Raw genomic sequence first — 13645 nt, forward strand, 5'->3', positions numbered from 1 at the left:
GAAAAAACTGTAAACATAAATCTTAGGCTAGTTTCAAACTAGCGTTTCTGCCGTCTGCGCACGGCCGCCGATAAGCCCTGCCCCCTGCCGCGCCCCCTCCTGACATCACCGCCTATTATCGCACATGGCCGCATGCGATCTGCGCACCCTATCTTTAATATCGGGTGCGCAGACTGTGCGCTAGTAGGATTTTTGAGTGCGCTGCGCAGTTTTGAAGGTGCGCTGAGCATGCCAAAATGCAACATGCTGCGTTCGGTGCACACCGGCGCACCTACAAAAGTGCGCAGCGCACTCAAGAATCCTACTAGCGCAGGTCAGCGCACGGTCTGCGCACCCTATATTAAAGATAGGGTGCGCAGATCGCTTGCGGCCATGTGCGATAATAGGCGGTGATGTCAGGAGGGGGCGGGGCTTATCGGCGGCCGTGCGCAGACGGCAGAAACGGTAGTGTGAAACTAGCCTTATATATTACTAAAACCACATGAAACCACATGAAATCTGATCTCTGATATTATCTGTTTCCAGATTGGAAGCACAAAAATAAAATATTTTAATATGATTAAAAAAAGCAGTGACCAATGCCAGTAAGCTGCTCTTAAAGCCATGAAGGTAGAAAAAACTAAGAATTAGGCTGGGCATACAATTTAGATTCAGTAAAGAGTGGGGAGTAAGCTGCTTCATGATAACTCTGTAGGTTGTCTACCTCCCTTGAAAATAAATAATCAGGCATGTTAAATTCCTAAAGCCCTGTCTTTTTCCTTCTAACACCTGTTGGTGTTATGAAATCAGAACATCCTCAACTGGTCCCATTGAAATGGTTGAATGTGTTCATCTTTAAAGGCTATCTTTAGTCTTAAAAGTCATATGAAAATTTGTGCAAGAATTTGTCCATATTCAGGTTGGAGGAAAATTAATCTTCAACTCCACTGATCTTTATTCAGTTATATTAACATATATTTTTTGCCCTATCAGCAGTAGCTAAACTTCAAAGATTTTAGAGTTGAACTGCTAATCTTACCAAAGAAAACATCCAGATGAATAGTGTTGCTCCAATCACCAGATTCACCCTGGCATTGGTAATGTCCAATATCTGTGTCGCCAGTACTTAAAATGTTTAGCGTTCTTTCAGTCGAGCGTAGCTTGACTTTGTCTTTATACCAAGAAAACTTTGTGCTCGTCTGGTCTCTGCATGTCAAGGTGATGTGTTCGAATCTGAAGACTTTGTTCCAATTTGGGTAAGCAGACAGCACGGGCTTAATGGACTCTATCATGAAGACACAATATCATTTATTAAAATGATCATATTCATACAAAGCATACATAATGTGACTTGCATATATAATTTATTCAATGTGATTTTCTGGGTTTTATTTTTGATATTCTATCTCTCAATGTTAAAATTAACCAACCCTTAAAATTATGGACTGTTCATGTCTTTGTCAGTGGGCAAACTTACAAAATCAGCAAGGGATCAAATATTTATTTCCCCCACTGTATATCTTACTCAATTAGATGGTTTGGTCCACCCCTGCATAGCCACATCTATTAGTCACAATTGACAAAAAACAGTGGACTTTATTGATTTCCCTCCTTTCCTGACCGAGATCCCATATCTCATGTCTGGAGATAAAACGTCTACATTGACAAGGTCCATAACATTTTATGGTGTTAATTGTGAAGAATGGATCAACCCTTCACCTGACAATCAATGGTCTATTCAAGTTAAATTCCAAACTAGTAGACCCAATACTGGACAGTTTTTCACATATTGAAGATTAATGCACCCGCCAAATAGATTTGAATCCTGCATTGGTGTTCATTGGCAAATAATGTCCTTTAATTGTATGACAAAAAAGTGTCCTTCAAAACTCCTACTTTCCTTGGAAATATAAAAAGACTTCAGGAAACGGCATCAGATCAGCAACTATGACCAGATCTGGTGTAACTCATAAACAGTGGATGTTGTCCAGGACTGAGAACATGTTGCTTAAGTGACTTGTAGAATAAAAGAAAATCCAACTCACGGGCACTTAATAATTTATTTGGTACAGAGGAACAAAAGCAAGACTTTAATGATAGCATCAACGTGTTTCTGGTGACTACGCGCAAAATGGGATTCGGACATATGTGCCAATGGGATCATAGATTGTAATGGTGCTGGCAGAAAGAACATGCACTGTGCCATGTATCATGTTTGGGGGTATACACCTACTGCAGGCGGACACTCAGACACCATTTACTAGATGCATACACTCTCGAAAATGATGAATATGCACGAACGTGTGCTCTTCTGGCACCATTATAGTCTACAGCCCCATCAAATCCCATTTTGTGGGAGGTTCAGATGTAAGCACCGATGGGGCCACTAAATGGGTCCTGAAAAGCAATGTGAAAGCACCCTAAGACAAAGTGTTCATTTGTGCATCAGGCCACAAGGATAGGTTAATGTTGAGCTGGATATGTTTCCACTTTACTGAAGTAACTAACTGAAATTTTATCTACTTTATGCATTCATGTTTCCTTCAATTGCAACCAGTCGTCCTGTCCCTGCAGCTGAAAAACACCTCCATAGCATGATGCTGCCACCACCATGTTTCACTGTTGGGATTATATTGGGCAGGTGATGAGCAGTGCCTGGTTTTCACCACACATACCGCTTAGAATTATGACCAAAAAGTTCAATCTTTGTCTCATCAGACCAGAAAATCTTATTTCTCATAGTCTTGGAGTTTGCTAAAATGTGATTTCATATGTCTGGCACTGAGGAGAGGCTTCCGTTGGACCACTCTGCCATAAAGGCCCGACTGGTGGAGGGCTGCAATGATAGTTGACTTTGTGGAACTTTCTCCCTTCTCCCTACTGTATCTGTAGAGCTCAGCCACAGTGATCTTGGGGTTCTTCTTTACCTCTCTCACCAAGGCTCTTCTCCCACACTTGCTCAGTTTGGCTGGACGGCCAGGTCTAGGAAGACTTCTGGTGGTCCCAAACTTCTTCCATTTAAGGATTATGGAGCCATTTTGCTCTTAGGAACTTTGAGTACTGCACAAATTCTTTTGTAACCTTGGCCAGATGTGTACCTTGCCTCAATTCTGTCTCTGAGCAAATTGGCCATTTCCTTTGACCTCATGATTCTCATTTGGTTTGACATGCATTGTAAGCTGTGAGGTCTTATATAGACAGGTGTGTGCCTTTACAAATCAAGTCCTATCAGTTTAATTAAACACAGCTGGACTCCAATGAAGGAATAGAACTATCTCAAGGAGGATCACAAGGAAATGGACCGCATGTGACGTAAATATGAGTGTCTGAGCAAAGAGTCTGAATACTTATGACCATGTGATATTTCAGTTTTTCTTTTTTAATAAATTTGCAAAAATTTTTACATTTCTGTTTCTTTTCAGTCAAGATGTGATGCAGAGTGTACATTAATGAGAAAAAAAATAACTTTTTTGAATTTACCAAATGACTGCAATGAAACAAAGAGTGAAAAATTTAAAGGGGCCTGAATACTTTCCATACCCACTGTAAATTTATGCTGCTTGCTTGGTTTCTTCTCTAATTGTGGTAGGAACCAGAGTGTTGCAGGAATGCAGTGAGTAACATCTCCAGTCTTGTTTTTGTCTAATGCAAAGTACCATATAGAGTTACTTACCTTGTATAAGGACTGACAGCTCTTTACTCATCTTCCTCACACTGTTCATTATTGTTCTTACTTCACAAGTATAATATCCAGAATCATCCAGTTGAACAAACTGAACAGTGTATTTATTGGAGGACCCAAATTCTCGGACATGCCAACCATCTTTGTAAAAAGCAAATTCTAATTCCGTGTCTGCTCTAAAAGGATTAAGAGTTGTCATGCAAGTCAAATTCATGACCATCCCCACCGATATTGGATGTTGACTTATTTTTATTTCTGGAGGAGAAAATAACTCTGGAAGAATTCGGGAATGGCAAAATATATTAGTAATACTATACATAATAAGCAAAAAACAATACACTGAGGACTGAAACATAATGGTATGGTCCATGGTATTCATTGCGTTGCCATGACCATATTTTTGGTTGGAGTGCTATCTTGGTAGTATAAATTTCTTCTAAAAGAAGAAACACCAAGTTCTACAATGGACCACAGGGCTGGCTATAGGCATCAACATTCTGGTACCAATGGAGTGTTTCAAACCAAATCAGAATAATGGGAAACACAGTCATTTAAAGGGAACCTGTCAGCAGGCTTTTGCTCAGTAAACTACAGACAGTGTCAGGTTGGCGTCTTACACTGATTAAAATGATACTTTGGATGATGAAATCCATCTTGTGGTTGTTGTTTAATCTTCAGTGACCTGCCTCCTATTTTACATAATGAATCATCATGGGGTTAGAAATTTAAAAAAAAAAAAAAGATTACTTAATCAAAATGGATCCAGCGCTGGCGCATGCAGAGTAGCATCTATTTTTTTGTTAATGTTATTTGCATTTTGCGATACATTGAAACACTGATATAGTGCAGGCACCGCCAGCACCATTTTGCTGAATTTTTTTTTTTGTAACCCCACAATAGCATATGCAGGATGTAAATTCAAGGGCAGGTCACTGAAGTATCAGTTATAAAGACCGATGGCTCAACTTCTCAGGATGGTGGTGCACAAGTAGGATCCCAAACCATATACATGTGCAAACTGACTTGGCACACACACGTGGAGATACAAGTGACAATGAAACCGCGGTGGAAACCGCGTCTACATGACTATCTACCTCACGGCTCCATTATCGACACATAGCCCGTTATACCTAGTCACAGTTACCTATGGACAGGTGGCCCTATTAAACAAGTACATTCAGTACATAATATAGTACATTGACGAAGGTCACTGTTGACTGAAACGTTTACTGTATGTACTGTACTTATTAAACTTCATTGTCACTTGCATCTCCACGTGTGTGTGCCAATTCACTGAAGTATCAGTGACCTGTCATAAGCCCATGCAGATGAATATGTAAGCAGAGCACCACATAAAGCTCCGCCCTCAACCCTGCCCACAGGCCCACCCCAGAGCAGAATCTCATTAACTGAAAACTACAAATACAGATTAAACAGTAGCCACAAGACGAATTTCATTACCCTGGTATAATTTTAATCAGTTTAACGGCGACAACCTGACAGCGTCTGTTGTTTACTGAGCAAAATCCTGCTTACAGGTTCACTTTAAATGTTCTCTGGTCTGTGCTACCAAACATCACAATGACCACAGGACTAGCTATAGGCTCAAAAGTTCGGGCACCAGCTGAGTGTCTCAATTCAAATCAGAATCATGGGAAATGAAGTGCTATAGATCTTCTCTGGTCTGTGACAAGCATCATAATGGACCACTGGGCTGACTAGAGGCACCAAAGTTCAGACACCAGCTACATTTTTTTACCCAAATCAGAATAATGGGAAGCATGTAGGCATAGGACTTCATTAGTCTGCACCACCTAACATCATTATGAACCACTGGAATGAAAAGACACCTAGAAGTCCTATTGTGGCGCCCCCAGGAGCATGGCTGCCACAGTGGCTTTGCCTTCCTCCAGGGGAGGGTAATGCCAGGCTTGAAGGCAATGATGGGTCTCTCTCGCAGTCAATCCATACATGCAACACAGTTCCACTCCAGGCAAGCAGGGGGAACTCTGAACCGGAATTAAGGGGAGGAGTGCTCTCTGAGGGCCAAGAGGAAAGAGTGGTCAGTTAGTCTGCGGAGGGTTAAGTGTGCAGACGTGGAGAGAGAAGCTGGAGGTTGAGCTAGGAAAGGAGAGCTCCCTCACAGTGAGCGCATGAACTAGAGCCTGGTCTCCACGGTTGTACGGATACTAACTGTCCTGAAACAGACACCAGAGGAGTAGGAGGCTGTAAATGCCCTGCTCCCATCTAAGACTTGAGGGCACAACAGCAGCTTGGATAGTGAGCCAGGATTCAAGAGCGAGGAGTCCCCGAGAGAGGCTACAGCTGTCTGCCGTGCAAGTAAGTTTCTTTAGAGCATCTGACAGGAGGAACTTCAGAGTAACTCAGTACTAGGAGTACTTAATTCAAATAAGCGCTAGGGAAGGAGACTCCACAGCCTGTCTGCTGAGAGAGAATCCCTGAATTGCTTCCAGGCTAGCCTGCTCCGTTACCATCTGGAATCAGGACCCTGGACTGCAGTTATCAAGTAAAGGTACAGAAATTGCACCCAGCTGTGTCTTGTCTGCTTCCTACCTTTCCGGCACTGCTACATCCCTGTGCCAACCACATCTACACTGCCCTGGGACTATAGCTTCACCTGTGGGGAGCTATTACTTCTTTGCTGCACCATACCATCAGTCCCAGCGGATCTGTCTGCAGCATTGGCTTAACATCTCCCTTGCCGAGCACCACAGGTGGCATCACAAACTATTCCATTCCATTAACTACATTCATTCCCCCATTACTTGGGCGCCCAGGGCCACGGTCCGGGTCACCGCTGCTGTGACACATCCCACTGACACCGGCCCGATACCGAGTACCCCACAGCCCTGGGAGGGCGACCCACTATGGCCAGCTAATTCAAGTGCCTCCATGCGATTCAGAGTCATAGGGAATGAAATGCTATAGGTCTTCTCTTCTTTGCTACTAAGAATCACAATGAAATACTGGACTTATTAGACACAAAAAAGTCCTAGGGCCAGCTATGTGCTTCCACACAATTCATAGTCATGGAGAACAAGGTGCTAAAGGTCTTCTCAGGTCTGTGCCACTAAGAATCACAATGAACATCATATATAAAAGTGAAAAGGACATTACCTGTGACTTCAATCATCTCATCAGCTGCACTCTCCTTTATTTCATTCTTGAAGATGGCCTTTTTCGTACACTTATATCTTCCTGTCACAGTTCTGTCCACTTTTCCAACAAATAAATGTGTCTCGTAGTTCATAGGCTTCACTAATTCAAAGTTTCTGGAAAATGAGACTTGAGCATTGGTTGTATTCACATCAAGCCGACTGTCACACTTCAGGGTTAGGATGTCGCCTTCGAAGATGTAGCGAGAGACCCTCAGTATGGTAAGATCTGGTGGAAGGAGGCATGAAATGTAGACAGATTTTACACTATGACCAAAATATTGTGAAAGGTAATCTGTCACCATATTTGACCTATCTAAACTATTAATGTGGGCCTACAGGTTATATACTGCTGAAAACAGTCCTCCATGTGTGTCTCACATCAGATGTGATATTGCTAAGAAATTATCTTTTAGCACTTTTTATAAATGACCTCTTCCAGGCTCTGGAAAGGATGGTGCGTGGAAGACAACTCTGCCTCCAGAGCTTGTTTTAAATAGAAGTGGGAGTTACCAGTGTGATGTTTACTTGTTACTAGTGTGATGTGTGATGGTCGCTCCCTGCTCTCCTGATCTCACTGCAGAGCTGTGTGTGATTATTCCTGACACATCCTTAGCTTCCTCTCAGCTTCCATCTCACAGGCAGACAGGGCTACAATATTGTTGCAATACAGCAGAGCTCAGAAAGAAGCAAAAAATGTGTTTGCAAGAAGACAAATTCCATTTCTCCTGTTCTGTGTTAGTTACTTGTCTCACACTGGTAACTCCCCTTCATGTGTAATAATCTCTGGGGGCAGAGTAATCTCCAGGAAACATACTCTCCTGAGCCTGGAAGAGATCACTTATACAAAGTGATAAAAGATGATTTCTCAGCAACAACAACACATCTGATATGAGGACTGTTTTCAGCAGTCTATAACCTGTATGCCGATGCTAATAGTTTAGATGGGTCAAATTTGGTGCCAGATTCCCTTTAACTTCTCTCCACCTTCAAGCACGACTGATATATAAGTGAGCACATATTACACAGTACATGTCATTGTCTTACCTGTTATTACATGTGGTCGAACAGGTTCACTTTTTAGACTGGTGCGGATCTGGCACTGGTAGACTGCCCGATCATACAACTGAATGGAAGAGATAGTGAAGTTCTGGCCCTTTACATCCATCTGAATGTCATTCCGGTACCAAGTATATGTGTCATTGTACTTTACATTGTATGGGTGGAGGCAAGATATGGTCAACGTCTCATTGTAGAACATCATTCTCCAGTCAGGTGTAAAGGACACCACAGGCCTGTCCACATCTATGATAGGGCAAGAAAACACCAATACTAAGACAATTCTCACATGCTCTACCTATCTATGCATTGTATTTACCAACTCACCTGGGTTTTCTATGTCTTCAGCTAAAAAAAATAACAAAACGGGTAGAAAAATGTTAATTCATTGTATGGGAGATGTGATTACCAAACTATTTCTACAAAAATATGTCATAAATAATAAATATTAAGGATAGATGGGTCACTACTAGAGATGAGTGACTTTGCCTTTTTTCGGGTCGAGTCGGGTTTCATGAAACCTGACTTTCTCAAAAGTCGGGTCGAACAAAATCGGCAGACTATAAGGAAAAGTCGGAGGCCAACTGAAACACGAAACCCAATGCAAGTCAATGGGGAAGCAAAGTCGGCAGGGAGTGGAAGACAGTAAACACACCTACAGTGCCCATTTCAATGCCAAAACCATCAATTCTTATAACTGAAGCTTGTCAACCTTAATTTACTTCCTAATAATAGTTACGCATTGAAAACTGGGGGTTATTTGGCTAAAGTTGTGGGGGGGTTGGGCTGACTCCAGGTTTTCGTGTGCCCTGGGCCAAAGAGTGTCAGTGCGCCCCTTTAACACATACCATAACTCATGATGCTCTGATACACCACAGAAATATAGGTATAGTACAATGACACATACTTCACTGCTTACATGACATGACTGATCTATTTTAAATTGTACAATAGCTCAAAAACAGGACAGTATATTACTCCATACAGTGTTATGGCCACCACATTGTGCGCCATACAGAATAATGAGCCCCATATATTTCTCCATACCAAATAATTAGTCACATATAATGTTCCATACAGTATATGATGAGCTCCACATAATGCTCCATATATAATGGGCCCCATTTGTAATGCTCCAGTGTATAATGGGCCCCTTAGATGCTGCTCCAGTGTCTGATCTGCCCCATTTACAATGCTCCAGTACATGATGGGCCTCATGGATGATGCTCCAGTGTATCATGGGCCCTAATAATGCTCCATATATAATGGGCCCCATTTGTAATGCTCCAGTGTATAATGGGCCCCTTAGTTGCTGCTCCAGTGTCTGATCTGCCTCATTTACATTGCTCCAGTACATGATGGGCCTCATGGATGATGCTCCAGTGTATGATGGGCTCTAATAATGCTCCATATATAATGGGCTCCATTTGTAATGCTCCAGTGTATAATGGGCCCCTTAGATGCTGCTCCAGTGTCTGATATGCCCCATTTACATTGCTCCAGTACATGATGGGCCCTATTTTTAATTAACGCAGGCATGGTATGTGAAAAGAGCACAATGGAGTAATTTGAGGTGTGTGCTTCCACATCCTTCACTTTAGGTGTGCGTGAAGGACACAAGGAAAGGGGTTGCTCCTGACCAGAAGCCTGCAGTTACGACTTAGTGCTTGCATTTTTTACAACTTCAGAAGAGGAGGCGATAGAGCTGGAGGCTGTTTCAGTGCAATGTAAGCCACAAACAGTTCCTGATACTCCGGCTTTAAAAGCAGTCTACCTAGTCCCAGAAAAGGGAGCCTTACAGGCCTTCCAGAGCTACACCATGACGCTGGCTCAACACATCCTGCCTTAGCTGCTATTGTGTTTTTGGCACTACCAGCAGATGCACCACCACCACCATCAGTACCAGGTGGCCCTCCACGCCCACATCCGCATCCTCTTCCACCATACTTCCTCATGTTTTGGAAAATGGACCCAAAATACCAGCAGATATATGTATCAGAAGCGTACAGCTCTATACAGTCTATGGATAACAGTAAATCTCTGTATATATTTCATGACGCTCGCAGGCTCAGTATGGATTACCCAATAAAATAACAAGTTGAAAAAGGGTACAGTATCACCAGATACAAGGTATATATAGTCTAGTGTAAACATTCTGATTCTCCGTATACATTTCAGGAGGCAGACACAAACGCTTTCAGGCCCAGTATGGATTACACAAGAATATGAAAAGCTGTAAATGGGTTATGTAACACAAGCGTACAGCTGTATACAGTGTTGGGGTAATCTTAAAGTTCCAAATATATTGCTGGAATAACAGACAGACGTTTACAGGCTCATTATGGATTACACCAGAATCTAAATAGCTAAAAAGGTTACTGTATCAGAAGCGGTCTGCTGTATACAGTGTTGGCCAAATTGAAAATATCGGTATATATTTCCGTAGTCCCCCTCAGACGCTCACTCAGTTTGGTTTTGACCATAATAAAAAATGTTGTAAAAAAGGTCCTGGATAACAAGATAGCAAGTATATATTTTTTAGGGTACAATTGAAATCTCCGTATAAATAATCACGTAGTCACTCTCAGACGCTTACACAGTATGGTTTTGACCGTAATGCTAAATGTCGAACAAAGGTACTGTATAACAAGATACAAGCTGTATCGAGTATAGTGTAAAAATTTGTTTCTCCGATTTATGGTATATATAGAAGGCGTAACCCACACACGCTCACTCACTATGGATGATGTAGGGAAGTTGGACTGACAGGCAAACCAGCCTGTAGTGAGAAGCAGAGGTGTAGCGCAGTGTAGGTGTGAAACCGCTAACATAAAGAGAAAGGGTGCAGTGTTTTAGCTTGCCCATTGGAGGGCAGTGGAGAGTGTAGGAGTGGGACTGAATAACTGCCATTGGTCAGAGAAACTGTTAGGTGATGGTGGGCGGAGTTACCAGAACTGGAAGTATAAAAGGCTGAGGGAAGGTTCTGGAAGAGTCAGTCAGCGAAGGGAGCACAGTAAAGAGGAAGTTCTGCTGAGGAAATAGAGACAATGGAAAGGCTCCAGAGAGGACTGACAGTTGAGGCGGTCACGGGGGGGGTGGCCCAGAGGACGGTAGCCGCAGACGAAGACAGCCTGGGGATATCATACGGATGGTGTGCTCAGGCTGGTTCAGTGTTGTGGTGCTTGGGCCTAGGCCAACCACAGTGGAAGTGCCACAGAGGACGCCAAGATTATAGTTACAAAGGAAGTGAAGGTACCGGGGCCAGTGTACAGAGAAATGTGAAACGGCTGTGGTGAATTGCTGTTGTCGACAGAAGGATGGGCACTAAAAACGGACCTGTTCAATACAAACTCTGTCTCAGTCTCGTGTTTGTCTGCGGCAAGAAGAGGGTCCCCCCCACAGTTGGTTATCCTACAGATGATACCTTAATACAAATTTTTGAAACAAGGTACTGTATCAGCACATACCAGGTATGTCCAGTCTAGGGTTAAATTTCCGTCTATACTTCCGGAGTCAGACACAGACACTCACAGGCTCACTATGTATTACACCAGAATTAAAAAAGTGGAAAAAGGGAAAGGTATTCATAGCGTACACCAGTATACAGTGTTGTGGTACTTTTAAATCTTCGTATATATTTCAATCTCAGTAAGCCAGTCCAGAATCTCCGCTACTGGAAACTGCATGGATACAAGTATAGACGCAAAGTCGAGTGTTAGCAGAAATTTTGGAATTACTCATCGCGGGAAAACCTCTCGGTAGATGTTGCAGAGGCAATGCAGACCCTCAATTACTGTGTCTGTGGAGACAGCGAAAACGGTTCTTTGTGAAGAAAGGATTGCTTTATCGCAGTAGCGTGGATTACATCACCGTTACTCGTCTCCATCAAATTGTGATCACAGGGAGAGATGTACCCATGGTCCTCACTGCCTATCATGATGTGTCTGGTCATTTTGGAGTGCAAAAGACAGAAGCCACAGGCCGTAGGCGATTCTATTGGATTGGCATGAGAGGAGACATTGAAAAATGGTGGCAGGAATGTCACACGTCTGTGACTATCACAACTGTGAAAGGTGATCATAAACCACCACTGCATCCGCTTGTAAGTTGACGTCCATTTCAAATGGTTGTCACGTCCGCCATGTCTGTTTTGCCTCATGAACCCCTGGAGCGGTGTGCACGCGCACCTTGTGTCTGCTATCCTGCTTGTTCCCTAGAGCAGTGTGCACACTCACCTCATGTCTGCTGAGCTGCAAGATGCCTGCGTTTCTGCTTTGCCTTCTGTGATCTTCTCGTCATGTCTAGAATCCCTCATCATGTGACGTTTCCTAGGATCCTGCATTGTCTGGTTCTGCAATCATCTCGTCATGTCTGAAACTCTGATCATGTGACCTTTCCTAGGATCCTGCATTGTCTGGTTCTGCAATCATCTCGTCATGTCTGAAATTCTGATCATGTGACCTTTCCTAGGATCCTGCACTGTCTGGTTCTGCAATCATCTCGTCATGTCTAGAATCTTTGATCATGTGTCCTTCCTAGGATCCTGCACTGTCTGGTTCGGTGATCATCTTGTCATGTCTGAAACCCTGATCATGTGACTACGCTCTGTGATCCTGGAGCATCTGAACTGGAAGTTGAACCCTGGTCCTGACCCGGAAGAGGAGGTGCTATGCCCTATATTAGACCGCCCCTTCATATGCTCAGGGCCTGATTATTGTGTTGCTTCCCTGCACGGCTCTTGGTCTGTGGGGTTGCTCCCTCTATTCTGTGCCCTTGCACTTTGCTCTGTAGTGCGTCTCTGCACACACTCCGTGCTCGTATTCTGTCTCTTGTTTTGTGCCATGTCTTGTGTTGTCTCTCGTGCCATGTTTGTCTTTGCCTTGTAGTCCTTCTGCTGTTCTCTATCTTAGTCTGTTTTGCTATGTCTCGCCTTAGCTATTCTTTGACTTGTAGTCTTTCCTCTGTTCTCTGCCTTACCTGTTTCGCCATGTCTGGTCTTTGCTATTCTGAGCCTTGTAGTACTTCTCATGTTCTCGTTTCTGCCTGGTTTTCCGAACTATGTCCTCTGGTGCTCTCTTGCACATTTCCAAGTCTAGTCCCAAGGTTCTCCCTTGGCCCGGCTCTGGGTTTCGGCCTATGCTCCACTGCTAGACTCTGTCCTCGCTCTGACCTGGCTCTGTTTCTGCCTATGTTCCGCTCTGCGTTCCGTACCTTGTTTCTTGCCTAGTCTTGCCTTGTTCCTAGCCTTGTCCTTGCCTTGAACCCCGGCGTGGGTTCCCCTTGACCGTCTCCTGTGCCGTGGTAAGTGCCTCGTGTTTGTATACAGCCGTATGCACTGGCCAGTTAGGCGTGTCACCTACGTGGCTCCTAGCACGCAGCCCTTTCTTGAACCTTGGCGTGGCTCCTAGCACGCACCCTGCTTTGAACCCTGGCATGGCTCCTAGCACACACCCTGCCCTGAACCTGGTGTGGCTCCTAGCATGAAGGTTCCTTTGCCCGCCTCCTGTGCCAAGGTCGTGCCTCGTGCTGGCGCTACAGCCGTGGGCACTGGCCAGTGAGGTGTGCGTCCCGCGTGGCTCCTAGCACACGTCCTGCCTTGAACTCTGACGTGGCTCTTAGCACGCACCCTGCCTTGAACTCTGGCGTGGCTCCTAGCACGCACCCTGCCTTGAACCCTGACCTTGGCGTGTCTCTACACACGCACTCTGTCTTGTACCTTGTGCTTTGGCGTGTCTCTACACACGCACCC

At 44.0% G+C, this 13645-nt stretch overlaps 2 protein-coding genes across 4 annotated transcripts in view; one reads left to right on the forward strand and one right to left on the reverse strand.

The window, feature by feature from the left end:
* Window positions 1–13645, reverse strand: part of LOC141082908 (Fc receptor-like protein 5) — a 77225-nt gene that overhangs the window by 48540 nt on the left and 15040 nt on the right. For 2 of the 3 annotated variants that reach the window (XM_073566957.1, XM_073566956.1), the window contains exons 3-7: window positions 8224–8244; window positions 7885–8142; window positions 6800–7066; window positions 3653–3934; window positions 1019–1264 (exon numbers count right to left, since the gene is read on the reverse strand). In XM_073566957.1, the coding sequence (XP_073423058.1) occupies window positions 1019–1264; window positions 3653–3934; window positions 6800–7066; window positions 7885–8142; window positions 8224–8244 (1074 nt within the window). The remainder of the gene's footprint in view (window positions 1–1018; window positions 1265–3652; window positions 3935–6799; window positions 7067–7884; window positions 8143–8223; window positions 8245–13645) is intronic. The other variant, XM_073566958.1, reaches the window with a different exon arrangement.
* The window catches only part of LOC141082910 (uncharacterized), a 221842-nt gene that overhangs the window by 30909 nt on the left and 177288 nt on the right, over window positions 1–13645 (forward strand). The gene's annotated exons all lie outside the window — the stretch shown is intronic.

Source organism: Dendrobates tinctorius, unplaced genomic scaffold (genome assembly GCF_039654945.1).
Source record: "Dendrobates tinctorius isolate UK_male_01 unplaced genomic scaffold, ASM3965494v1 ptg000019l, whole genome shotgun sequence".
Taxonomy (NCBI): Eukaryota; Metazoa; Chordata; class Amphibia; order Anura; family Dendrobatidae; genus Dendrobates; species Dendrobates tinctorius.